General features: G+C 42.8%; 2 protein-coding genes across 6 annotated transcripts in view; both read right to left on the reverse strand.

Annotated features, from left to right (window-relative positions):
- Positions 1–503: 503 nt before the first annotated feature.
- On the reverse strand, positions 504–12,504 carry BNIP3L (BCL2 interacting protein 3 like). 2 transcript variants are annotated; one of them, XM_069035341.1, is made up of 7 exons: positions 12,329–12,504; positions 7,624–7,810; positions 7,051–7,123; positions 5,685–5,788; positions 4,742–4,891; positions 3,475–3,564; positions 504–715 (listed from the first exon to the last, which is right to left on the reverse strand). In XM_069035341.1, the coding sequence occupies exons 1-6, from the start codon at positions 12,414–12,416 to the stop codon at positions 3,516–3,518; spliced, it is 651 nt and encodes a 216-aa protein (XP_068891442.1). In that variant the 5' UTR covers positions 12,417–12,504; the 3' UTR covers positions 504–715; positions 3,475–3,515. The 2 variants fall into 2 exon arrangements, with proteins under 2 accessions (XP_068891442.1, XP_068891441.1); XM_069035340.1 differs by lacking the exon at positions 504–715 and having other exon boundaries at positions 758–3,564.
- A 5,264-nt stretch (positions 12,505–17,768) lies between these two features.
- The window catches only part of PPP2R2A (protein phosphatase 2 regulatory subunit Balpha), a 42,110-nt gene continuing 35,465 nt past the window's right edge, over positions 17,769–24,413 (reverse strand). For all 4 annotated transcript variants that reach the window (XM_069035256.1, XM_069035255.1, XM_069035257.1 and 1 more), the window contains 7 exons: positions 22,687–22,852; positions 22,101–22,213; positions 21,719–21,896; positions 20,923–21,087; positions 20,222–20,391; positions 19,622–19,713; positions 17,769–18,760 (listed from right to left, as the gene is read on the reverse strand). In XM_069035256.1, the coding sequence (XP_068891357.1) occupies positions 18,481–18,760; positions 19,622–19,713; positions 20,222–20,391; positions 20,923–21,087; positions 21,719–21,896; positions 22,101–22,213; positions 22,687–22,852 (1,164 nt within the window). In that variant the 3' untranslated portion in view covers positions 17,769–18,480. The remainder of the gene's footprint in view (positions 18,761–19,621; positions 19,714–20,221; positions 20,392–20,922; positions 21,088–21,718; positions 21,897–22,100; positions 22,214–22,686; positions 22,853–24,413) is intronic.

Raw genomic sequence — 24,413 nt, forward strand, 5'->3', positions numbered from 1 at the left:
TGCAAGATGATCTTGCATTTATTCTTGCATTACAACTAAAAAAGTTTTGAAGCAATTCAAAAGTTCAGGCCCAAGTCTCACTGTGAGTCTCAGAGGGAGAAACTTTTTGAAAGTAGGATTTATAATTTTCTCTTATTCCTTTGGGAAAAAAAATATCCCATTTACACAAGGTTCTGGATTTACAGATTAAAAATATAGAAAACAATAACTAAAATGGGTGGTACCAGTAATCAGAATGGTGCCATTCCCACCTAGAATGAACAAGTCTCCTCATCATAAATAGAAATAATCCGTGCTCTTGAACCAAGAACATGGAGGCAGATTAACAATTAGGGTTTATGCCCCTTACTCTTTAATCTGCAAATTAAACAGAATTAGGAAACAGAAGAGAAATACAAGGAATACAATAGAGTTGACCAATTATACAAAATCTCAGCAATTCTACTTTACATTTCATATACCACCACATTATTTTGCTTTCAGACTTTTCCTGGACAAGGTGCTGGAGAGGGTACACAAGGCCAACTAGGGGAAATATTTTTATTAAGTACTTCAGGAAATGAAGCGGATGATCCCAGGTCACTAAAAACAAAAACAAAACAAAAAACAAACCCAAGCAATCTTTCAAAAAAATTACTCCAGTCTATAAACAGCAGCTTCAATGTTCATGTCACCCAGAACAAAACAGTTCCATAAAACATCTTAAAAAGCAGTCCTGTAAAAAAGAAGAAAGACAAAAGAAAGGCGCAGCATGAAGTCATTTCAGACAACCAGTTTTGTGAGAGCTTTAATGGCACAAAATGTTTATAAGCTACAACTTATACATGTAAACTGTATATAATGTTACAAAGTGCTAACTAATTTATGAAGAATGCATAATCACTTTGGCTCAGTTAACTCCAATAGTTCAACAAATGTCAATTAAAAAATTTGAATTTCTAACAATCTTCAGCTTTCACTTTTGAAAACAGTAAGTAAATATGCATTTGCTGCAGTTAGGTCAGCCTGCTGCATCTTTAATGTGCGAGTTTATGCATTTTTTTCTTGATCCTATTTACAAATAGGCTAGGCCAGTTTTCACTGAATGTAAGAAAAATGAAGCCTACTTTTTTTTTTTTTTTTTTCCAAAACTGTAAACAGGTATAAAGCTTTTTAAACAACATTTATCTTAACAAAACTCCAACTCTCAATAGTTGAAACCCCTTTTGGAATGATGCAACACTGTGTTCCTGTTCATTGTAAAACTGGAGGTTGCAGACTTTCCTCCAAAGCTTAGAGTAGGGTCTCAATAAATACTGCATTGTATCCCAGCCAGTGTTACAGTGACCACGGGGCATTCCTCAGCTCTGGGTTTCACAGGTTTTACTCCAAGTATCATTAGTGGTGTTGATACTCCAGCCACAAGCTTGCACTGTTATTTATCAGATACTCTGAAGAATTACCTTTTAATTTAGAAAGGGGTAATTTATTGGGTTTTTCTTGTTAAAAAGTACTCCCTACTTAGTAAAAATCTCTTTTTCCATTACTCCAATTTCATACAAAACAAGGTGCTGTGTTAGAAGTGAAAGTGGTCCAGCCTTTGTCCCGCTCCCTCGGATTTTAGGGCTGTAAAATGAAGTATTTGATGCTCTCTAAAACCCCCTCCACCACGTTCCTCTGCCCACCCCCACCTCTGGGTGAAACCCAATATCCACACCCAAAACAAACCCGCACTTGTGGCAGCTCAAGTGCCACTAAGTGTTCACAACTAAAAGAACAAAAAGCAGATTACTCAAGAGGATTTGTTGTTCGCCCTGAAAGCATTCTCTGACAGCATTCAGAAGTAGAGAATGAAAATAAATACAGTTTAGCAGTGGGTTCATACTTAACTTTTTCACTTCCTGGGAGCTAACTGAATTTTTTTAAACCCAAATCTCAGCTGGGATTTAGCTTCTATGCATCAACTGGTTCAAGCAATCACTGCTCTATCAAATAATTAACTTTATAAAGTCTGATGCAAGCAAACAATTATAGGTAGCTGTTCTCTCCAGATGGCTGACTAGATTTGCTTATTTTCTACAAGTCAGCCTACTAAAGTTTTTATTTAAATGAGATTTTTGCTAGTCTTAAAATTAGCATTGGTTCCCTAAATACTTAGTATTAAAGTCTATATCATATTTTTTTTAATATATTCATATATATATAAAAAAAGAGTATTCTATCCTTCAGAGTTCATGCTACATGTTCTGAAATCCAATAAAATCTATTTAAGGACACGACTGTCCTGATGCTTTGTAACAATTTGGTACTAAAGCTTCACATTTTGAAAAGAAGTGTCACTGAAGGAGGACAAGGTTTAATGCTCCCTAAGATAAAAGTTCAACATCAGTGAGGAATCTACCCTAACATGAGACATCACGAGTGACTTTCAGGTTCCAAGTATCCCCGAAAAGGAGATTGTACAGTAAACAATGAGAGAGAGGAATATTGAAAATTCATTTGCAGAAGACATTTCAGAGCTTTTACAACTTCTGAACCTTTCTGCACCTGCAAGATTGTCCCCCTTAAGGATGAGTCAAACGCTTTTCCTGCTGAAACTGCCGGATCCTCGGGGCTTTAAATGGTTCCACAACAAACAGAATAATTTCCTTTTACACAGAGCCTACCTACACCTACAGCTGTTGGGTTTTTCCTTAACTTAGAACTACTTTGAAAAGGAAAACTTCACACTGAAAATTTTCCCTTAAGAAAACAGGTAAGGAAAAGAAAAAAGCTTCTTCACATGCAAACAATGCAATTTTTCTAATATTTCCTAGGTATCAGACAGGTTTTCCTACAAGGAATAAGGAGCTGACTTCATAGAAAAGACAAGATTACAACAATTACCTAATATTAAAATATGCTGATGGATTAAGTTATCCTACTTTAAAATTTATGCAGTCTTTGCCTCCTGCAAATCAAATGGTGTTTGTTAGCCAATACAAGGGACTGAGTAAATTCCCCCCAAAAGCTGATTTAAACTGGGTCTTTATTGCCAGTGATTTCTTAGTTTATTCCACAACCAGCTTCTTTTTTACAAAAGAAAAACTCTTTTCCACTCCAATCACTGATTTCCTTCCAAAGAGACTGTTTTGTCACCACCATGCAGTCAACACTTAGACCATGCACAACTGCAATTGAAGTCAGGTTGCACTAAGGAGGCAACAGCATCACTGATAAAATTAAACTTGCTGGTGGCATTTTGCATTGAGAGAAGCCCTTGCAACATAGAGACAGTTGTAAACTCCATCCAGCAACTCTGACGTGTCTTGCAGGCCAAGAGGCAGGGGAATGGGAGAGAGGGAAAGAATGTGGATAGCCAAACAACCTCAACAGAGTTCCAACACAATACTGAATTCCAGAGTTAGCAAAAACCTGGATATGGAAGGAAAGGGTGAAGTCAGGGTCATGCTTAAAATGGTCTCAAGTCAAATGTACTAAATGAGACAGTAACACCTTCACAGGTCACGTGGGGTCCAGGTTTTGCACTCCATGGTTCAATAAGTGCTGGCTGAAGGTGTGGTCAGGCGCTTCCCAATGTAGATGCTGAAATAAAAAGTGTAAGGATATTGTATTGCACAAGAATACTCCCTGCTTTGCAAGAGTTCCCACACACCAAACTGCTCTAATCCCTCTCTCAAGCCTGAGATCCATCCACAGACTTCACTTCTCTTCTATAAAATTACTTCCAGGTAGGTTTTGAGTGAGCCTGGAAGGATCAGTGCTCTCAGTGCTCTCCCAGACTGGATTTTTTTCTCCAGTCCCAGGCTCATCTGAAAACCCCAATCCAAAAGCTTTTGTTTTTTGAGTACCTGACACAGCAACACTCCCAGATAACTGGGGTAAAACAAATCAAGTGCTGCCTATAAAGAGGGGGGTGAGCTTTTAAAACTCTGAGCATTGAGGATCTGTGCAAACACTGACCACAAGCAAGATTTAAATCACTGTAGAAATGCACAATTTTGCTGTAGTACAAATATCTCACAGTACATCCTCACATATTCTATCCTAATTTATTTGCTAGTGTACAGGAATTTAAAGAGACACTTGAACTACATCCCCAGAAACAAACACAAAGTTAAATAAAAACATGTTTTGAGTCCATGCCTTTGCCCCATCCCAGAAGAACATAAGATGGACAAACAGAATGTAAGGATTTAGGCAAAGTGAGAGATTATGTGGGATTATGCAGGCAATGAAAACACTGCTGAGCAGAGAAACAGCTGATCTTGCAGGACACATCCAGTATTTCATTTCTCTTTCTCTAAGTACTCAAACCTTGATTTTCAGTAACATCACAATGGAGCACTAAACTGGAAATTACAGAGTTTGTGCCACACACACAACCTCGACATCATTATTTGTACAGTGTGGTTTCATAATGGGCAGTAAAAGTCGTTTTTTACCTATTCTAATTTTCCCCTTTATAACCTGAAGCATTTAAATAGCAGGCACATAATCAAATTGCACATGTCACAATTGCAAAGGTTATTTGCAAACTCATCCATGCATTTTCAATATAACTTGATTTATTCTAGAAATAAAGCACATTAAAGGCTGCAAAGTTTTAATTGTGGCAAAGTTTTCCTGCTTTTGTAAAAGTGCACCAAGTTTGAGTGAGGGGCAAAAATTGTTATTCTAGAAAAAGCCCTTTTCAGCAGTTCCTGACATTCAAGCAAAGTGGAAAAGCAAAAGTTGAAGGGAGAATTAGGTTAATACTTACCCTAGTCCCAGAGCCAAAACATGAGATATGAACAGAGATGGAATGAAAACCTTAAGAAATTCTGCAGAGAAAATGCCACCTTTTTTCATTGCTCCACTTTTTCTCATACTTAGAGACACTGAACGCTTAGGATGTCTGAAATGGAATTCCCTGGAAGAAGAGGGGGAGGGGGGGGGAAAAATTCAACAAGACTTTTTTGTTTCTTTCCCTTTTTTTCTTTTTTTCTTTGCACACAAATGCACAGATCTCTGTAGAACATTTTTTTTTTTTTTTAAGTACAAAGAGCTAGAGATCAAAGCCCGAGATTCCTTACACAGAGTAAGGAATCAAAGAGAATAAGAGGAGGGATTGTGGAGAGACCACTTACACAGACAGTATAGACACAAAGGGAGCAGGAGCTGCAGAGAGAGGTAGGTCCGAGAGAGGGAATTTCAGGATGTGATTTGTTAGCAAGAGGCCTCATTTTTTGTTCCAAACACAGATACAGAAGTCTGCCAGATTTAGACAGCATCCTCTATTTTAATAAAAATGCTTTGCATTCAAGGATCTCAAGGTTTCCCCTTCTGTGGATGAACATTACATATTTTACATAGAAAGAAAAAAAGGGACAGAGAATTTAGGAGACTTGCTCAACACTCTTCCACTCAATAAGCCAAGACTAAATCCCATGGATCCCAGCTCCAAGTACCCAGCTCTCCCAATAACAATAATTTTGTCAACAAACCTTGCAATCAGCTTGCTGTGACTTTATATTACCTCCAAGTCATCCTGCTGCTATTTGGATTTTCATACTTCATTGTTTTGACCTTTTTTATCCTCCCCACAGAGAAATCAATCTCTTCCTAAGATGAACTTATTTCGATTGTGAGACTGCGACCATCCTTTCCTTCATCTATTCATTAAAATATATTAATATTCATTAAAAACCCAGAGTTGAACTCACTTGGGAGGAATGTTTTCAGGCCTACTTGACCAGTCTGACACCCAGTCTGCACTTCTCTTCAAAACTTCCAATTCTTTCTCTCCTTCTACTGCTTCTTCTTCGGACTGAAACACACAGGGGACAAGCCTTGTAACACTCAATTAGCTCCTCCTCAGGGTGTTAAATTCAGAGTGACAACCACAGTGGTGACATGATAAGCACCAAATGGTGGCACCTGATAAACAAGCAAGTGTTCTTGGACTGCTGATTATTTCAAAGAGATTTGATTTTTGCCAGCAGAAGTCAGGAAACCACTAATTCTATTACTATTTCCACATCATTGCAAGCTGTTTGGTTTTTTTTTAACTAACAAAAACAAAGGAATATTTTAATCCTAAATGTAATAAGCCAGAATTGTGCAAAAAATATTTACAAATGGAAAAAAACATTAGGTTGATGGCATTCCATTTAAAGCCCACAGAACGTGACTAAAAGCATGGGAAGTCAAATAAAAAGGTTTCAAAACCAGTATTTTGACTTTTTAAAGGTGTTATTAGTCATTTAAAATTTGTATTACTTGCAACTAGTAGCTTCTACTGGGTGAATCCCAGATGCAGGAGGCAAAGGCAAGCATTCACTCTAACTGTATATAAAGATTTAACTTTACATCAATAGATTCAAATGTTACCATATAGGAAATGAAATAAATTAGGAAGAGTAGAGAACACCACTGCCTTTAACTCCTACTTAGTCTTAAAACAATCTCCTGAGTGACTCTTAATAAAATAAGATAAACCACTTACAACATTAAGTGGGAACCACAGCAAATGAAATAGCACAGTCACAAGTGAGATGCAGAGCTCACCAACACCTTCATTCACACCCTTCTGGCTCTCAGGGCAGAACTGCAACAGTCCCAGGTCTTTGACAAAATTAAATGCAAGGTTTCATTCTTGCAGGAATGTTCCATTTATACTGCTGAAGACAGCAAATTCTATGAAATCATCAAACTAAGAGTTCAGCATTAGTCTCCCTCTCAGTTTGTGCTATGGAGATTACTCACTGTCATGTGAGTGAGTGTCTGCACAGCAATCACTGAACACCCTGAAATCTTGTGCAGAAATATCAACACTTCAAACCCAGCTTTGACACCCAGTGCCAGCAGGGTTACACAGTAACACGACTGCTAGGAAAGAGGCATTTCTCAGAGGTACAGATGGAGACTCCTTTTTCCCCTCACTCCAAAATTATTAATCTCTATGTTAAATTTCAATTAATACAGAATTTAAGTATTTTGACATCACAAAGAGTTTGTTCTACCCCTCAAGCCTAGATCAAATATCCACAACTTACAAGTGTATATTTTAAAAGTTAAGGAAGAAAGTACCTGAGAACTACTGTCTTTACTTGTGTGCATTTCCACATCAAAAGTTATCTGACCATCATCTTGAGGTGACGGGCTAAAGAAAAATTGATTTAGTTATGTCATTTTGTCAAGTAAAGAATCATCAGTGTAGATAAATCTCAGCTGAATCATTTCCTCATGCATTTCTGGGCATTATTCAGCTGAGTTACAGACTGCACCACCCTTCAGATCCCAAATACCAGCATTAGAAAGTCTTCCCAACCCCCCCATCTTTTCAACTTTTTTTCATTTATAATCCTACCCTTCTCGACAGGGCTGACAGTTGCTCCCTAAAGCAAAGAAAGCACTGCCCAAAAGTTCAGCTGCTACAGAAAAGATGCAATCCCTTTGTTCTTGCAGGGAACCCTGCCAGTATTGTGAATTACATGTGTTTTTGTATCATTACAAGTGGAAACATCACACAGTTACCACAAGCCAGCGACTATTCCAAACACTGGAGCACAAGAGACTTTTTTCCCTGAGAGAAAAAACTTTACCCATCCACAGGACAAAAAGGGCAATAAATTGCAGGCAGAGCAGCCAACACTCCTTTACCTGTCACAGTGGGAACTACCTCTTGAACTGCTCTGTCCTGACTCGTGCTGGGCATCCAGGAGGATTTTTTCCATGTCTCCATTGTGGATGGAGGAGGAGGATGGGACGTGCTCCAGGCCCCCGTTCTTGCCACTGCCGTTGTCGTTGCTGTTGCCGTTGCCGTTCATCTGCAGCTCCACCCAGGAACCTGTGGGGCAGCCACACGTCACCCCATGGACACCGAACACACCTTCAATTTATCAACTGCACCCAGAGGGAAACACCAGCATGCTGGCTTCAGATAACACACCCTGACCTGAGAGCGCTCATAAACACGGGACAGAGACAACAGTGACAGGGTTCTTCTTCTTTCATCAACACCAACACCCCTAAAAGCTGCGTTGTTGCTCCCTAACTCTGGATCTGGTCAATAAAATGTCCCTTTTCTCCCCAGCTATTAATACTCTCATCAGCCACGTCTCTCTCTGCAGTTTGGAGCTTCCATGAACTATGGATCACTCCATTACATGTCACCCTGTTCTACATTCCTTTCTCAAAGAGAACTTTCATCCCTGTGCCCCCTACTAAAAAACTCCCCCCTGTGCAGCTTTATATTCCCCTTTCCTCTACTTCCAAAGGCCTTGGATCAATCCCTGATTTTTCTATACATCAGGAAGGCTGCCATTCTCAGACCCCATTCAGCTTGCTTTGCCCTGGCACAAACATCTCCCATAAAGCTCAGATTTACTGGTTTTTCCCCCCATTTTTTGGTAGTTTTACCTATGGGACATTCATGTGTGCACTAAGATTCAACAGAGAGCAAGAGTGTACCATGGATGACAAGAGCAGCTGCTAAAAAAAGTTCACACACTCTGTAGTAAAGGTGAGAATTTTTATTTTTAAATGTATTTCACTTATATTTCATGTGCATATTAACTAAATGTGACAGTGTATGTACTGATACGTTCTTTAGTGATATGTTTCAATTGGAAACAAACAGGTTTTAGAAATACATGTCACCACTACTCCTGTGTAATTTAATTTATTCCACCTGAAGGCAGGAGCTTTCAGGGTTTTTTTTTGTATTTGGTTGACTAAAGTCTGAACATCTTCCCCAGTGAGGTAAAAATATCCAAGAAAGAAAAGCAAGCCTGAAGCTACAAATACAACATCTGAAACTACTTTTTGAGCATTATTTGTACAAGTTCTACACTTTAACACTGATTTTTGATTTCTGAAATGCACCTGGGAGTGCCTGCACTTATTTTTTGTAGCATGGTTTTGTCTCTGTGTCGCTCTATCAGTGACACAGGAAGGGATGTTTAATAAAGAGCCTGTTTCCAACTTGATTTGGTGAAGAATTCACCTTTAGTGTCGATTATTCACGATGCCAGTGATGCCCACGGAAGCATAATGCCCTGCTGGTTGCCAGCCTGGCTTCCCCAGGCTGGATTCACAAACAAAGGAATTTTGGGTATGCACAGGCACCAGCTCAGCACTGCACATTAGGCTTTTCAGATAACCAAGTGTTAACTGGGAAGAGGCAGCTTTGCTCAGTCAGCATCAGACAGAGGCTGTGTTATTCCAGATTGGTGATGACTGCTGGTGTCTGAATTCCTAAACAAAACAGCCAGACTCTATGAGCTTCGTCAGGAAGATTGTTCTGCCTTGTAGCAGCAAGAGGCCACACCTGCAGAAAAGCAGGTGGCAAATGCAGTTAGCAGGTGGTCAAAAGTTAGTTAGGTAAAAAAACTTTATATTCCCCAACAACCACTTTTGGCCATTGGAAAATCAGGATCTGCAAAGCCATTTATGATTAAAAAAACCAGCAGAGGGCAAAGGTGTGGGGTGATGTGTTCCTCTGACACCAGAACACCCAGAGGATGGTGATCAGATCTCCTTACTCTGACACATGGCTCTAAATCCACTGCCACAAATAAAATTTACCTTGGGCTGGCAAACTCTGTGTTTATCTTAAACACACCGTGGCTGTAGTAGGAAGAAACCCCAAATTCGACTGTGAGTAAAGAGTCCCTGTGAGCTGAGCAGGAGTTGACATGAGGAGCAGCACGTTCCCACTTGACCTCACCGAGAATGACTCAAAACACATTCAAGGCAGCACAATCTGCCATCAAGCTCCAACACGCTCCCTGCTCCCACTGGCACTCACAACCGGTTTTGGACAGAGAACATGACTGTGTTCAAAGACTGATTAGAGGGACAGAAATCTCTGTTTCTTTAAAGGGATGGACAGGAATGTATTGAAGAATAAAGTGCCCAAATAACAGAGAGTGGGGTTTGCCCCAAGCTTTTTTGAGAACTAAGGAAGTTACATGAATCACCTGCCTGAGAACTTGTAATTTTTGCCTTATTTCTACTTGACAGTAAAACAGAAAACGTGGCAGAATGAAGAGTGGTAGTAGAATTAAGAGTAATAGAATTAAGAAATGTGGCAGCATCTCCTCCCTTCACAAATCATGTAACACACACTCTTTGGAGAAAAAACAAACCAAACAACTGTCCATATAAACTGTATTTTTCTCCAAAATTGTTTGAATTTTGGCTTTGCTCTATGGATAATTATGTCACTATGAATTTATATACACTGACTTTAATTCTATGTTTTTCCATAACTTGGTGGACTGTTTAAACAACAGGAGCTAAACATGTTGGGGAAGACAGGTCTCATTTTTTTTATTCCCTCTGATTTCAGCTGGGTGCATGAAGTGGAGATATCAAAGGCAGTATATAAATCAAATACCTCTACACATTTCATAGATATAAAAATACTCCAAAGTAGTAGCTCACAAGTAGTCTGAGGCATGATCAACCTGAATAAACTAATAAATAAATCACTTTTACAATGAAGTACAACATTAACAAAACAAAAAGAAGAGGGAAAGGAAAAGAAAGCCAACCAGATTCCCACAATGGTAATTATTAAGCAGATTTTCCATGACAGAGCTAGATGGGTTCTTGCCTAAGGTGGGATTTCTTTTTGTCAATATGTAACAGAACTTTATAATAATTAAAATACAGGAATGTATATGTGTAGAATTCCCAAAGCAAGCCAGTTGGGTTTTTTATCTCTACGAACCCAACAGAGCACAAGTTACCAGTTTCACTCCCAGCTCTTCTGCCCTCCAAGTGCTAAAGGATCTTTGAATAAAAGGCCCTAAACATGCACAAATGACACACAGAACACCGTGAATATGTGTCTGAGCTCATTAGCCTGAAAAGTTCACTGAAAAGCTGAGAGAATGGCAGAAAATGCACCTCTCCCACCAAAGCATTGTGCAGGGACTGAACATCTGAAAGCAGCACTAAGCCTTGGTGGAGCTGATTGGGTGCATTTGTTTTGTTCCCAGAGCAGAGAGTGTCAAACATTTCCTCTACTGCCTTGTGCTCAGCTCCTCCAGCACTGAGCTGGGTGAGCCTCTACGTGCTGACCCAGCAGCAAGATCTCCGTGGGCAGATCCAGCCCCGGTTCACAGAGCTCTCAGCTCTTGTCGCTCCTATCTCCCAGCAGATTAATGAGTCCCACAGTTACCACACCACCAGAAACTAAAAATAAAATATACAGGCATCAAATATGGCCATTTCTAAAGTAAGCATCGAGTCAGGCACGGGGCATGTCGCAACTTTGACAGCCTAATTGTTATTTAAGTATAACAAGCCTGAATAATTTGCCAAAATTATTGACTCAGGTAACATTGTTTAAGGCACCACGGTTATCACACAATGTAGTGTTACCACAACACAATAGCAGCACTGTGAAATGGGCACAGTTTATTCTTCCTTTCATACAATTCCCATTGAGTTATGGAAAACCAACCAGCGAGTTGGTTTCGTGGTCATTTAAACTTCATCGTAAACCACGGAGGTTACAGTTAGTCATTAATGCAATTTATTCACCTCTTCTATCCTTAAAATTTAGAGATGAAAAGACACGCTGAAGGAACTGTTTATAACGAAGGGAAAGCATTTGCCAAGTAAGTACCAGAGCCTACATGATGTGCCTTACTAGTGTTATCCCAGGAACAAAAGGATGCAGCAAAGCAGCTGACAGAGATGCCGGATATAGAGGGAAATAGCTCACGTCAGTGCTATTGACTCAGCCACTGAATAAACTCATTCCCACAGCCACGCTCCTCCCCCTACCCCGCTGTATCCCCATCGTCGCTGTTCGGGTAAACTCCGTGTAACCACGCAACGAGCTTGGCCCGTTCCTCGGGGGACTCGATCGCCCCCAGCCCACTGCGAGGGACGGCGGCTCGGGTCCCGCCGGGCGCAGCACTCCCGCAGCACTCGGAGCCCGTTTTATCTACCCGGGCAGTGCCGCGCGGCCCCTCGGCTCTCCCGGCCGCGCTCCCGCTGCCCGGGGCCGTGGGATCTACCCGGGGCTGTGGGATCTACCCGAGGCTGTGGGATCCGCCCGGGGCCGTGGGATCCCCCCGGGGCCGCGGGATCCGCCCGGGGCTGTGGGATCCGCCCGGGGCCGCGGGATCGGCCCGGTGCGGGACAGCCGCGCCCAGGCCCCGCGCTGCCCCCGTGCCCCCTGCGGCGGCCGCCGGGCCATTTATACCCGCTCGGCCGCCGCCCATTGGCCCCCGGCGGCTCGCGCGGCGCGTCCTCCGCCAATGGCGGCCCGAGGGGGTCGCGGCCCTCACGGCCCCTCAGGGCCCCCCGCGCCATTCCCCGCCCGCGCCCCAGCGGCCGCACTCACTGTTGAGGCCGGGCTCGCCGTGCGTGCCGTCCGCCGGCGGGTTGTTGTTGTTGTTGTGGTGCTGCGGCGGCTCCTGAGGGCTGGACATGGCGGCGGCGGCACCGCGGCTGAGGCGACTGAGGAGCCGCTGGGGCAACAACAACAAACCCGGTCTCCGGTCCGGGCCCGGCCGCCCCGCCCCGTCCCCCCGCGCTGCGCAGGCGCGGCGCGCGCCGCTCCCGCCCTCCGCCTCCATGGCGCGACCCCCGCCCGCGCACGTCCCGCGCGTGCGCAGGGGGGGCGCTGAGGGAGCCGCTGAGGGAGCCGTGGCGGCGCGGGGGGGACGGGGGCGTGGGGACGGGAAATGAGAGCGTCAGCCCGGCTGGGAAAGCCCTGCGGGACCACCGAGGCCGACCGGTGACCGATGCCCACCTTGTCCCCAGCCCAGAGCTCTGAGGGCCACGTCCAGCCCTTCCTTGGGCAACTCCAGGTATGGGCACTCCAAACCTCCCTGGGCAATTCCAAGGCCTGGCCACCCTTTCCATGAGGAAATTCCTGCTGCTGTCCACCCTGAGCCTCCCCTGGCCCAGCCTGAGGCCGTTCCCTCTCCTCCTGTCCCTGTTCCCTGGGAGCAGAGCCCGACCCCCCCCGGCTGCCCCCTCCTGTCAGGGACTTGTGCAGAGCCACAAGGTCCCCCCTGAGCCCCTTTTCATCTTGTTAACTTCATTCTGTTTTGACATCACTTCAACTTTACGGTTTATTTGGAGGCCTAGACTCTTCTTGGTGGAATTTTGTAACTTCAGTCCCGTCTCTCTCAAACGTATATCTGTAAAGGAGTCTTTTACACCACAAAGTCCTCCCATCAACAGCCAGGAGAGTATAAATTGTAGCTTTTTCGTTACTGTACTCACTGTAGGAGTTCAGTAACAGCAACACCATCAGAGTGAAGCCACGCAGACACAACTCCAGTAGTGATCTTTGTTCTCTCCCCATTACAAATGCGAAGAAATCACTTTATTTCTGTGTCAGAACTGTTTTAAGCTAGAGAAAAAGCTTGTATGCACAAGTGTCACAATCATCCCATACTAGAATGCCTGTTTTAAATATTTTTTTGTCTTCGATTAATCTACACTAGTGTTGGGCGTTCTAAATCCACATTTTGTAACCCCAACACTTCCCAATTTGACTGCAGACCCTGCATGACTGCTCCAAATATATCATCCTGTGGAAAATCTGGATGTCTCTGGGAGAGTACTGGGAGAGAATTAGCTACATTAGTAGTAAAAAGAAAGCGGTATTTTAATTAATTTGATAAAACATCTGTTTACATGTGGAGGGGCCACAGAAACATTCGAGATTGGAGTCAGAACAATGAGCTACTTAGGATTTTGAATAGAAAGCCTGCTCGGGTAACCCAATCCCACTTTGCAACCCTCAAATCACAGGCTGACATGGGCATTTGTCACCACCCTCATTCAGGAAGCATTTGCCACAACACTTGTGGCATGAATATTTATCAGTCAAGTGGGACTATTAAAATTTCTGAGTCAGAAATAAATTGATCAAGATTATAGACTGAGTCAATGCAGAGCCAGAAATAGCATTCACAAGGCCTGACTTTGAGCCCTGTGCTTGAACCACTACTACAGGTTCCTTGAAGCATTTGAGTGATGTAGTTAATGTTTGTAATTTGAATCCTGGGATGGAAAATGCTGTGACAATGGCAGGGTTGGAGGGACACAAAACCACATGTTAATAGAAGAGAAAAAAATGGTCATAAATTTCTGGGAATTGTTTTTGTACTGGAGTGCAATACAAAGGTTTTTCTTCTAGGAAAAAGAAAAAAAACAAACCAAAAACCTTTAAGTCAATTGAAATCAAACAAGTAACAAGACCTGTGCCAAGACAATCCCACTGGTTTATCTCATGATTTCAAGGTGTTCTAAATGTTTGAAACAAGTAAAGAAGGAAAGCTGTGGGTGCCCCTGGATTCCTGGAAGTGTCCAAGGCCAGGCTGGATGCGGCTTGGAGCAGCCTGGGATTGTGGAAGGTGTCCCTGCCCATGGCAGGGGGTGGCACTGGATGGGATTTATGGTCCCTTCTAACCCAAAACATTTTGCGATTCTAAAGTCTAAAACATGCCATGATTACTTTTGTTTTCTTTGTTTAGTGTTTCTGTTCCCCAAAGCTGGAGAAGAGCCCTTTCCTGAGCTGGACACAGCCAGCATCCCCCCAGCACGAGGGCTCTTTGCCCTGCACACCTCGGCTGAACTCTTTGTACTGCAATCATCCACCCTGGAAACACTTTTATAGTGTTTCATATTTAGCAACAACTGATCACTGTTGATTCCGGAGGTGACTTCGAGGGACAGTGACCACACCTCGCCGTGACCCCTCGCGGTTCCGAAGCCTCCACCTCTTTCCAGTAATGTTTTGCCTCCTAGTGGAGAGCCCCGGCTCAGAAAAGCATTATTAAAACCAGCCAGGGCTGTTTTCCTGTTTGCAAAGGTTGAGGCTGTTAAAATTGGAGGGTAAAATTCACTGTGTAGAGAAATTGAATTCACAGGTTTTATTCTCTCAGCTGTGAAACAAACACTGGTTTTATTCCACCGCTCATCTTTAGAAGCCCAAACCATTCCAGGCCAGGTTAAATAGGATGTTTGCTGAGGGCAAACAAACAGCTCCAGACACCCACAGTCATTACACAGCAGCCTCACTCCCAGCACACCTCGATCCAAGACACCAGTCCTTCCCTTTGCAACAGCCAATTCCATGGGAAAGGGCAAAAGGAGACACCTTTTATTCAATAAAAGGAGTGTTTGACGTGAGCCAGGATGTTTTACACCTCTACAGCCCGAGGGGAAGAACAGAAGAGCAGCACACAGGAAATTGCTTCCCAGCTCTGCTGTGCCTAACAAGATGACAATAAAAATCTCTATTAAAATACTGGTATTCCATCATCCACAGCCCCTCTCCAGGAGGGGAAAAACCACAGGTTTCTGCTTGTCAGCACTACCTGAACTTTTCCCAATCAGGCTGATGATAAAAGGAGCTGTAGTTAAGCAATAAATGCTCCTGTCCTGCCTGAACAGAGCAGTAAGGGAGCAGGTGCTGCTGCATATCCAGCGTGCTTTCAGCCACATCCTAGCAGGGAAGTGACAAAGGACTTGAGGCACAGGGCTCTTGTGGACCTTGGCATTGTGTCAGCTGGACAAACAGCTCACCCTGAGCAGTAACTGGTGACAGGAGTGACACTGCAGTTGTCACATTGCAGATACAAACCACCTAAGTGGTGGCTGGTGGCATTTCAGTACCATCAGTGGCTTCAGGACAAGAGCGCAGGGAAGAGAATGCCTTTCCTGTGTTTAGTCTGGCATTCAGGGACTGGAAACTGCGGATTTGCACTGGTTTTACTGGGTACTGAGGAGGCTGCGGGACTGAGCAGCTGAAGGCAGGGAGCAGCACTGTCCTGCCTGGGACAGGATCGGGGACCCCGTCCCCCAGGCACAGGGAAGAGACCACTCATTCAAAAATACCTGCAAATGCAGAAAAGGGGAGGGGCAGGAAAGAGCATAAAAAGCATCCTGACAAAGTGTATTCTCTGCATACTTTTATTAATAAAATATACGATTTACAGCATGTATCAGTGGACAGTGTGCTTAGAGAATTCTGTAATGGATAGCGTGACAGCACAGGCAGGAGCTGGGTTTGGTGAGGACAAGTTAAACCTCAGATGACAGCTCAAGGATCACCATTACCAACAAACCCAAAGCCTTGCCCAAGGCAAGCTTTAACCCATCCCAGCAGGCCCAGCTGTGGTCCCAGAGGAAGCTGTACTGGAGTATTGCTCTAGGTGACTGCACCCCATCACTCTGTGCCGTCTTCACGTGCTCAGCACCTTCAGTGCATCCCTGGGGCTCGGGGTGGCACAGGAACAGCAGCCTCAATGCCAGGGCCCTCATCTTCCTAATCCAGGATCGTTAAACCTACACCTTCACAAAACATGATTTTACCAGCTCCACAGCAAAAGCATCTCATCACCTCTGTGCCCTCATGATAAGATAAAGAATAAACCTTGGCCCTGGAAACAGCTGTACACGTGATTAATGTTACTCAACGAGTTGTTTCCTGAACTGTGGGCAAGTCTGGTTGCTGGAGTAAAATTAGTCACATGCTACTAAGTAGGAGTAGGGCCCACTCGTTTATTCACCCACTGGAAAACAGCTGCTGTCCCTAGGGCAGTTCATTTGTTTTACAAGGCTAACAGGTGAAAAAAAAAAAAGGTAAAATCCTTACAAAGGCTCATGGTCAGGCATGCATGGTACAAGACAAATACTGTATTGAAGAGAACCAGATTAATAAATACTAGAATTTTTACATTTTCAAACCACTGCACAAGGACTTAAAAGAAATTAAAGAGTGATTGCAATAGTAGTCTTGTTAACAACCTCTAACCCAGCCAAAATTTTACAGCAAAAACAGTATCTCAGTTGATCGAATCATAACGTCATGTTAATAACTACCTCTAAGCCACAGAAATAATTAAATCTAGGTAACTCAAAAGTGAAAATTCTCCCAGTCAAGGTAAGTTCACTATGACTTCAAACTTCACTGAACATTTCCGTGAAGGAAGAGCAAAACCTAAATGCACATTTAGCTGAAGTATCTGGAAGTAAAAACTCATGAGCCTTATAAAGCATCAATATCTAGTTCATCTTTGGATAAGCCTTATGTGCTGAAGAGTTGAAATCTCTCACATCACTATGAACACTTATTTCATGCAGCTTCTGTACTCTACGTGTTTGGCCCCTTGCACCTGTGAACATTTCTGTCAGTGCAGGAACTCCGCAAAGCCAAAAGCCAGAAGAAAACACTTGCATGGTTAAAACCACATTTCCAGTTGTTAGCAATAAATACAGAAAATAGAGCAGCAGAATGCAGTGCAGTCATTAGCTATGGAACCATGGTGCTGCTACTACAGAACACCACACAAGAGCTCAGACAACTTCTCACAAAGCCACAGGGGACTTGGTGCTCTAAACAAGGCATTAAAGGTATTTTATCCTAAAACAAGGCATTGAAGAAACCAGAACAAAACTAAACATTAAGACATCAGTCCCATAAAATGGAATTTAAAACCTGAAGATTCTATTCCTGTTCTGATTAAAGCAACAGGTTAAAAAGAGGAGCATTCAAGGACATGGGAATGGGAAGTGACTGCTCAGATCAAAACCTGACAGCAGTTGTGGTGCCGAGATGGAAGTGGTCACACACTGGCTGGTGCTCAGGTTACTCAGGAGTGAATGCAGGTACCTGTGAAATCCCTCCCTCTCTTCATTCCCATGAAAAATAATTAATACTGGTTAAAATCATTACAAAAAACATCATTTTATTTTCATGCATCTAAGGTAAAACACAGAGTATTTGTATAAAGAGGTAGATTAAAAAAAAAGAAAACAGATTCTCCATTCTTTGTCACTTTTATTCAGTAGTTTGTTTTTTTCCTTATTTTCTCTTTTTTTTTGGTGCCAGACATGGCAAGGAGTGATTACAGTCAACTGTTTATTAAAACATTTGTTGCAACACAGACCCCCTTTACCACTGACCCCAAACGGACCCATTTTATGTGCTTTATTTTCTTTTTTTTTTTTTTTCCATACACCACCACCAAGGCAAGGTGGAGGGGGACGAGGGGGCAAGGGGGAGTCCAGGAGGCCAGAAGGAGGAGGAATGCTACAAGCCACAGCAAGAATGAGCTGTATTGAATAAAAAAAGGGGGCCACGAATGATACAGTAATGAGGTTACACAATTAAATCCCATAGCATGATTGAAGGCTTTCCCTGTGTCTGACGTCATCACAATGGAAGGCATAAAAAGTGGAGTAAACCGATGTTGAGACAGTCCAGTCTAGTCCATTAGGCAAGATGGTGCAAGTAGTCATTTAAATTAAAAAGTGCCCTATCCTCACCTAAATGGCTAGCAGGCATGGAGACAACAGAGCCACAGAGCCTTCTCCATGGAGCTATAAAAGTGTGTTGTCATATGGCACATTTTTAAACACTGGAAAGGGGTGCCATAATGGACCTCTCACTCGCTTTCGTTACAGGTACAAATGCTAGATTCAACTATTTCAACTATGCAGGAAGTGACTCTTCAGTTAGGAATGCCAACCCTAATTCATCTTGTCTTGAAATATATACAAGTTGTTTGTGGTAGCTACGGCGATGATGTTCTCCTTGGGGTGCCAGGCTGTGTGCAGGATCTTCTTGTTGAAGTCTAAGCTGTCAACACTGATCTCGTCCTTCTTCCTCTTGCCACTGGCACACACCTTGCGGGGCTTCAGCACCGTGCGGGGTTTGTTGTTCTCCCGGGATGCCTCCAAGGTGATGTCTCGCTTCGTGTTTCTGTCAAACATCCTGAAGAAGTTGTTGTAAGATCCTGTCATGACAATGCTGCACAGAGGGGGAAGGAAGAAAGAGGTCAGTTGGGAATTCCTTCTCCTCTTCACGAGGCGGAGGGTCCCGACTCGGATCACACAAATGGAAAGGAGGTGGCCTCACCCACACCTGCTACAGCTGAAGGGAAGCAGGGACTGCAATGTTTTATAGTTTTAAAACCCTCCAAAAATACCCTTTTTCCTTCCCTGGGTCCTTTGAGCTATTTTGTTATCCAAGAACCTTGAATGTCATTATTTAATTTGCTTTTCACACACACATACACACAGAAGAGATCCAACAAACCCCAAACACATTGGATTTTTAGCCATGTGATTTTAGTGACACACAAATGGTGTGAACTTAGGTACTGAGCAGCACATCTAGTTTGTGAAAATCCCTTAGAGCTCCTAGTTCTGCATCAGCTGTTCAGAATCTGCATCAGCAGTAAGAAAAATACATTTACAAGTTTCTCTGTCCTTCCATTGCCTCAAAAAATATTTGAGCAGACAGACGCCAAATTAAAAACAAAATAAAAAAAGCACCATGTCTGACAGTACTGACAGGGAACCAATGAGCTGCTTTAGATGCAGCAAATAAGCAGTTAATGACACGATTAGCACAGAAGCAAGAGCTGTCCTAAGTGGTGTTATTGGCAGGTCACTACCATGGCAAATCACTGTAAAAAGGAACATTCCTGGAAGGTTTTCCCATGGGTTCCCCAACAGGTCTGGTGCAGATTCTTACAGAGCTAACAATGTACATGGTAAAGTCTACTGAAGCACTACAGTGTTGTCCCAAACAAGATATATGAGGTCCACTGCCCATTTTAAGAATAATTTGGAAAGATCTGAAGTGCACAGGGAGAATTCCACTTGCCTGTCTGATCCATTCCAACAGCATTCGAACTTGTCAAAAATGCAATCGTTCTCATACAGCGAGCAGAGTTTACTTCTGAGGTATTCATGCACCTGGAAAAGAGGGATAGAGAAACTGAGTGAGCACTGGACTCCCACACCTGTATAACAGCCTTCCCAGGCTGTTCCAAAAGCAAGGAAGTACCTGAGACTGCTCAAAAGAGCTCTTTCTTATAAAGAAAACAGCAATTTTCAGTGGCAGCTAAAAACATTTTATGAAAAGGATATGTTTCACCTTCCATTTTCTTCAGGAAATAACAGAGAACATAAAAACAGCTGAAGACTTGTCATGACTCTCACGACTGGAGATCACCTCTCCACCTCCCACATTCCCACTGGATAAGAGGGAGGCTTTTTCAGCCCCAAACACAGATTTGGATTCTGCCACCACCCTGCAAATACCAAAATCCTTCAGCAGGAGTATGGAATCCCCAAACCTCAGGGATACTCTGCCTGAATCTACACACAAAACTGTAACTGCCACGTCAAGACCATCAGTAAGACTCAGCCTCTGTCCAGGTTTTGTAACTTCCAGCCCACATGATTCATTTTCACCCAATACCTGGTATGTTTCCACAGGTCTATTTTCCATATTTAAATCCCAGATCTTCACTGACAGATAATCTCTAGTCATCATATACCGACCACTATGGCTAAATTTGACATCAGATATGGAAGAGATGATTTCAGAGAAAAATGATCTGTTGCTAGGATCTTCTGGTTCTTCAAACACTGCAGGAAAATAAGACAGGCATTTCAAGAGGGAAGTTTGTGTCCCTTTGACACAAGATACAACTGAATTACTTTAACATTTTCTCAATAAACTTTCCAACTTTGGGCTACTCTATGTGTTATATAAAATAACTTTCAAGGAGAAACACTTGTAATATAGTTGCCATACTCTTATTGTTGTAGCAAGCCAAGGTCAGCTTCTTAATAAATGTATTATTTGCTAATATGTGAAGTCTTGATTCACACATGCAAGATTTCCAGCATCAAGTACAGACCAAATGGCCTTTAACCACCTGAAGTTTGCAGAAAGCCATTCCTGGTGTCTAAACAGAAGCTGCTACTCATTTTCTTCACTATTTTTACTTCAAGAAACCATAACTATAATTTTAAGATTCATTTAGATTTTAGGCTTTAGATCTGTTCAATATACTACAGGAATCCTACACAAATCCACACATACAATTCAGTGTTTGATACAATCGAACAGCAAATGTCCTCTGGCACAGGGAGGCACTGAAGTGCAGCACTCACACTTTGAGTGTCTGTCACAGAGGGCTGATGCCCTCATGTCACACAAGCGAATGGTGCCTTTACTGCTGCTGTAGACAAATGTGCTGCAGCTGTTGGGGTGGAACTCTGCAGCTGTGATCACCTCTGTCAGCTCCTCCATGTTGGCAGGCTTGATATCTACAATATCTGCAGCAGCTCGTTAAGGAACTGCCTCCAGTGAAACCCAGGGGATTTTTCAGTTCTAGGTGCTTTCAGAAATGCTGCTTCTGGCTTGTGGGACCAGGCACAACGCAGGTAAGAGTTAAAATCAAGCCACACAATTTGTCTACAATGCAAGGTGGTAACATCACGTTCCATATCGATTTCAAGATAATTCTTACAGCTGCAAAAACCTGCGTCAGATTTGCTCCACTCCAGCAGTAATTAATTCTATCCTACAAATGATCTCCCAAGTTTTTCACATAGAACTTTATTTTGCTTAAATTCTAATTATACTGCTACATTATAAAATGTTATTTTATATTAAAAATATAATTTTTAATTAGCTATGGCTGCTCCATCCCTGAAAGTGTCCAAGGCCAGGTTGGAGCAACCTGGGATAGTGGAAGATGTCCTGCCCACATGGATGAACTTTTATGTCCCTTCCAACCCAAACCATTCCTTCTCCAGAAGTAAAAGCTCTTACAATTACTAGGGAGGAATAATCAGGATTAACAGAGATAAATTCTCTGTATATATACTAAACACTTCCCCTGAAAGGAAATAAAATCCAACCGTTTTCCTTTTCCCATCCCACAGAACACTGGCAAAAGGATACTAAAACTTCTGTCTGTGATTTCTAGGTGCCACAGGTTGATCCGCAGGTCGTCTGCAGACAGGTACGTTTCGTAGTCACTATTGATGGAGATGGAATTGATGTGATACGTGTGGGCATTGGCAAATATCCTTCGTGGGCTGGCTTCCACCATGAGGTCCATGGGCCTGAACACTGGCACCTACACAGCACACACAGCAGGGTGAGAGCGAGATCCAAACCTAACTCAGACATCAGTACTTCAACATGCTGAGCTGGGTGAAGTATCTTCAAAGTCAGTACTTCTGCCAAGTGGCATCACAGAAGAGATAATGATGTGATGGGGCAGTTCCTCCCTGAGCCGTGGGCTGGGAGAGGAGAAATGAGCTGATTGTGAGCTACTCACCCGTAGTGTTGTAACTGTAGTAGGATCCCTATACCGTCCATCCTCCTCCTTTAAATTATAACCCTCAGGTCTTTTGTCCCTTTCACTGATTTTCCATAACTTTATTGTTTTATCTGCAACGAAAACAGCCCCAGTTTAAAATAAGAGCTGTGGAGAGACACCAGTCATCACTGCTGATGCCTTCAAACAAGACAAGGCCACCCACGTGCACCAAAAAAGACAAAAATGTTGCTTGGGGAAAACAAGACAAGATAAAAAGCATTAAAAAAACCTCCTCCACAGTTTGTTCTTTTTATAAGAGTTATAGCAAGTTTCAGTTAGGACAGGAATTGCTATGAATGATTGATGTAAGCTCTGACACAGGAACTCACACATGTGAAGGTCTCTGGGCTATACAGCAACTCAATCCCAAGTACACTACCCTGTGCTGGGGACACCTGTGCCCAGGGAAGCCACCAGAGGCACATCCCCAGATCCCTGCAGTTAAACCCTGCTTGATTCCAGCTTTTTGGAGAGGATTAGACCAAATCCTAATAGCAAACCTACATAATAACATGTTATGGGGCAAAATAAAGTCATAACTTACCATTTGTAGACAATAAAAACTGAGCAGCATTTTTCTGGGGTAACCACCTAATTTTGTTGATCTTCTCTTCAATTTCTAAACTTTTCAAGTAGTCAAACTCTGGTTCATGGCTTTGAAAGGTACTGTAAACATTGTATTCTCCCCTGCTGTGAGACTGGGTTTTGTTCTAAAAAGAGAATTAAATGATCAAGACATGTATACAATGTACACTGGGGTACAACCTGCTTGATTTTCATGAGCCTGTCAACCAAATGAGATGAGCATCATCTCTTTTGCAAGAAATTTATTGAAGTTTCTACTATTTTGGCTAAGAAAACATCAGAGAAGAAACAGTTTATGCAGCAGCTTAAGTTTGCAGAAACTCCCCTCAGAACGTGAATAACATCTCTAGCAAGTTTTCACATTAGTGCTGAGCAGCTGAACAAACTAGTATTTTGCCTAAATATTAAAAAAAAATAAAAAACATCTTCTTTCACCTTTAATTTTTCTACCTTTGCTGTTTAAAGGGAATATTCCTTCCCCTACTACACAGACACACATATGGCAAATCTATTCTGTGAGTACGTTCAGCTTTCCAGGCACACTATGGAAATCCCACATGGCACCTCTAAATTTATACCAGCAGCTCCACTATTCTGGTTTATAAACTCCAAGCTCCCTAAGAGCTTCTGAACTGCTTAAGCAGCTTTTTCTTCCTCATTCTAGAAGGGAAAAAAGCTCATCACCTCTGCTGAATACAGCTCTGGCATTAGAGTCATCCCTGCAGTTACCTGCCCAGGTGGAAATGTTTGCAAAACTGAAAAACTTGCACATTTCCTCCTTCCAAAAGCTGTGTCTTAGGCACCAAAATATTCCACTGCATGGACTGAACCTTGAATTTCATCCACTGGGTGAAGAAAGATGGATCCATTCCTGATGTAGTGCTCCCCACATTTACCTGAAGTGGTTTCAAGCTGAATTTTGTGATTTATTCCTGTCCCACCCACTCCAAAGATTGCACCATCAGATGCCTTTGCTGTGATATGCTCCTGGCTGGGGACTTTGCTCCTTCCTTCTCTGGTGTCTCATGTCCATGGGCTCATTTCACCCCTCAGTACCTCACCAAAACACACCTGATACAACCCTTGATGGCCCACATTTGTCACATTCCTTGCATCATTTTCTCGTGCTTCATACCCTGGGAGCTGGCAGGAATTCTTACACTTTAAAACAAGCTTGGCAGGGGGGGTGGAGGAAGGGAGAAAAATGTTTAGAAATCACATTTGGCACCAGAATTCTGTACCACACCTCTCCCTCACACCGCTTTTCCCACCCTGGAGAACGGAAGGGACTTTGTTCTAAGCCTCAGTCATAACTAACAAGTGAAGCTGGGTCACTGCATGGAACAGCTTGGAAGGGAAATCTATTGTGCTGTAGGAAATGCCTTCGGAAATTCAGGGAACTTTCCTTCAATCCCAGACTTACCATAATGACAGAGGCTTAAATATTCTGTGTGTATATTCTAGTAAAACTCTACAGGACCAGAATAATATATAAACCCAGTAATATGTGAAATCCATCCTTGGGATAAAATCAAAATTTAAACTCTCAGTCTCATGGTGCTCAAAGGAAAAAGAAAATTCCAAACAAGGAGAGGTGCTGGCCCAAGTGCCTAATGTTAAATTCCAATTTAGGTAACTGCACTGTGCCTACGCAAATTCCTCCTCAGTTTCTGGGAGCTGCAGAAT

This window comes from Aphelocoma coerulescens, chromosome 22 (genome assembly GCF_041296385.1).
Source record: "Aphelocoma coerulescens isolate FSJ_1873_10779 chromosome 22, UR_Acoe_1.0, whole genome shotgun sequence".
NCBI lineage: Eukaryota > Metazoa > Chordata > Aves > Passeriformes > Corvidae > Aphelocoma > Aphelocoma coerulescens.

What these genes read in the sequence shown, in the direction of transcription:
- BNIP3L (XM_069035341.1), bottom strand. Translation starts at nt 12,416, where the DNA reads ATGTCCAGCCCTCAGGAGCCGCCGCAGCACCACAACAACAACAACAAC. An exon ending in GGTAGTTCCCACTGTGACAG is followed by an intron (nt 7,124 to 7,623) that starts GTAAAGGAGTGT and finishes ATTTTTCTTTAG; the next exon opens with CCCGTCACCTCAAGATGATG. An exon ending in GTTTTGGCTCTGGGACTAGG is followed by an intron (nt 3,565 to 4,741) that starts GTAAGTATTAAC and finishes TTTTTATTTCAG; the next exon opens with CATCTACATTGGGAAGCGCC.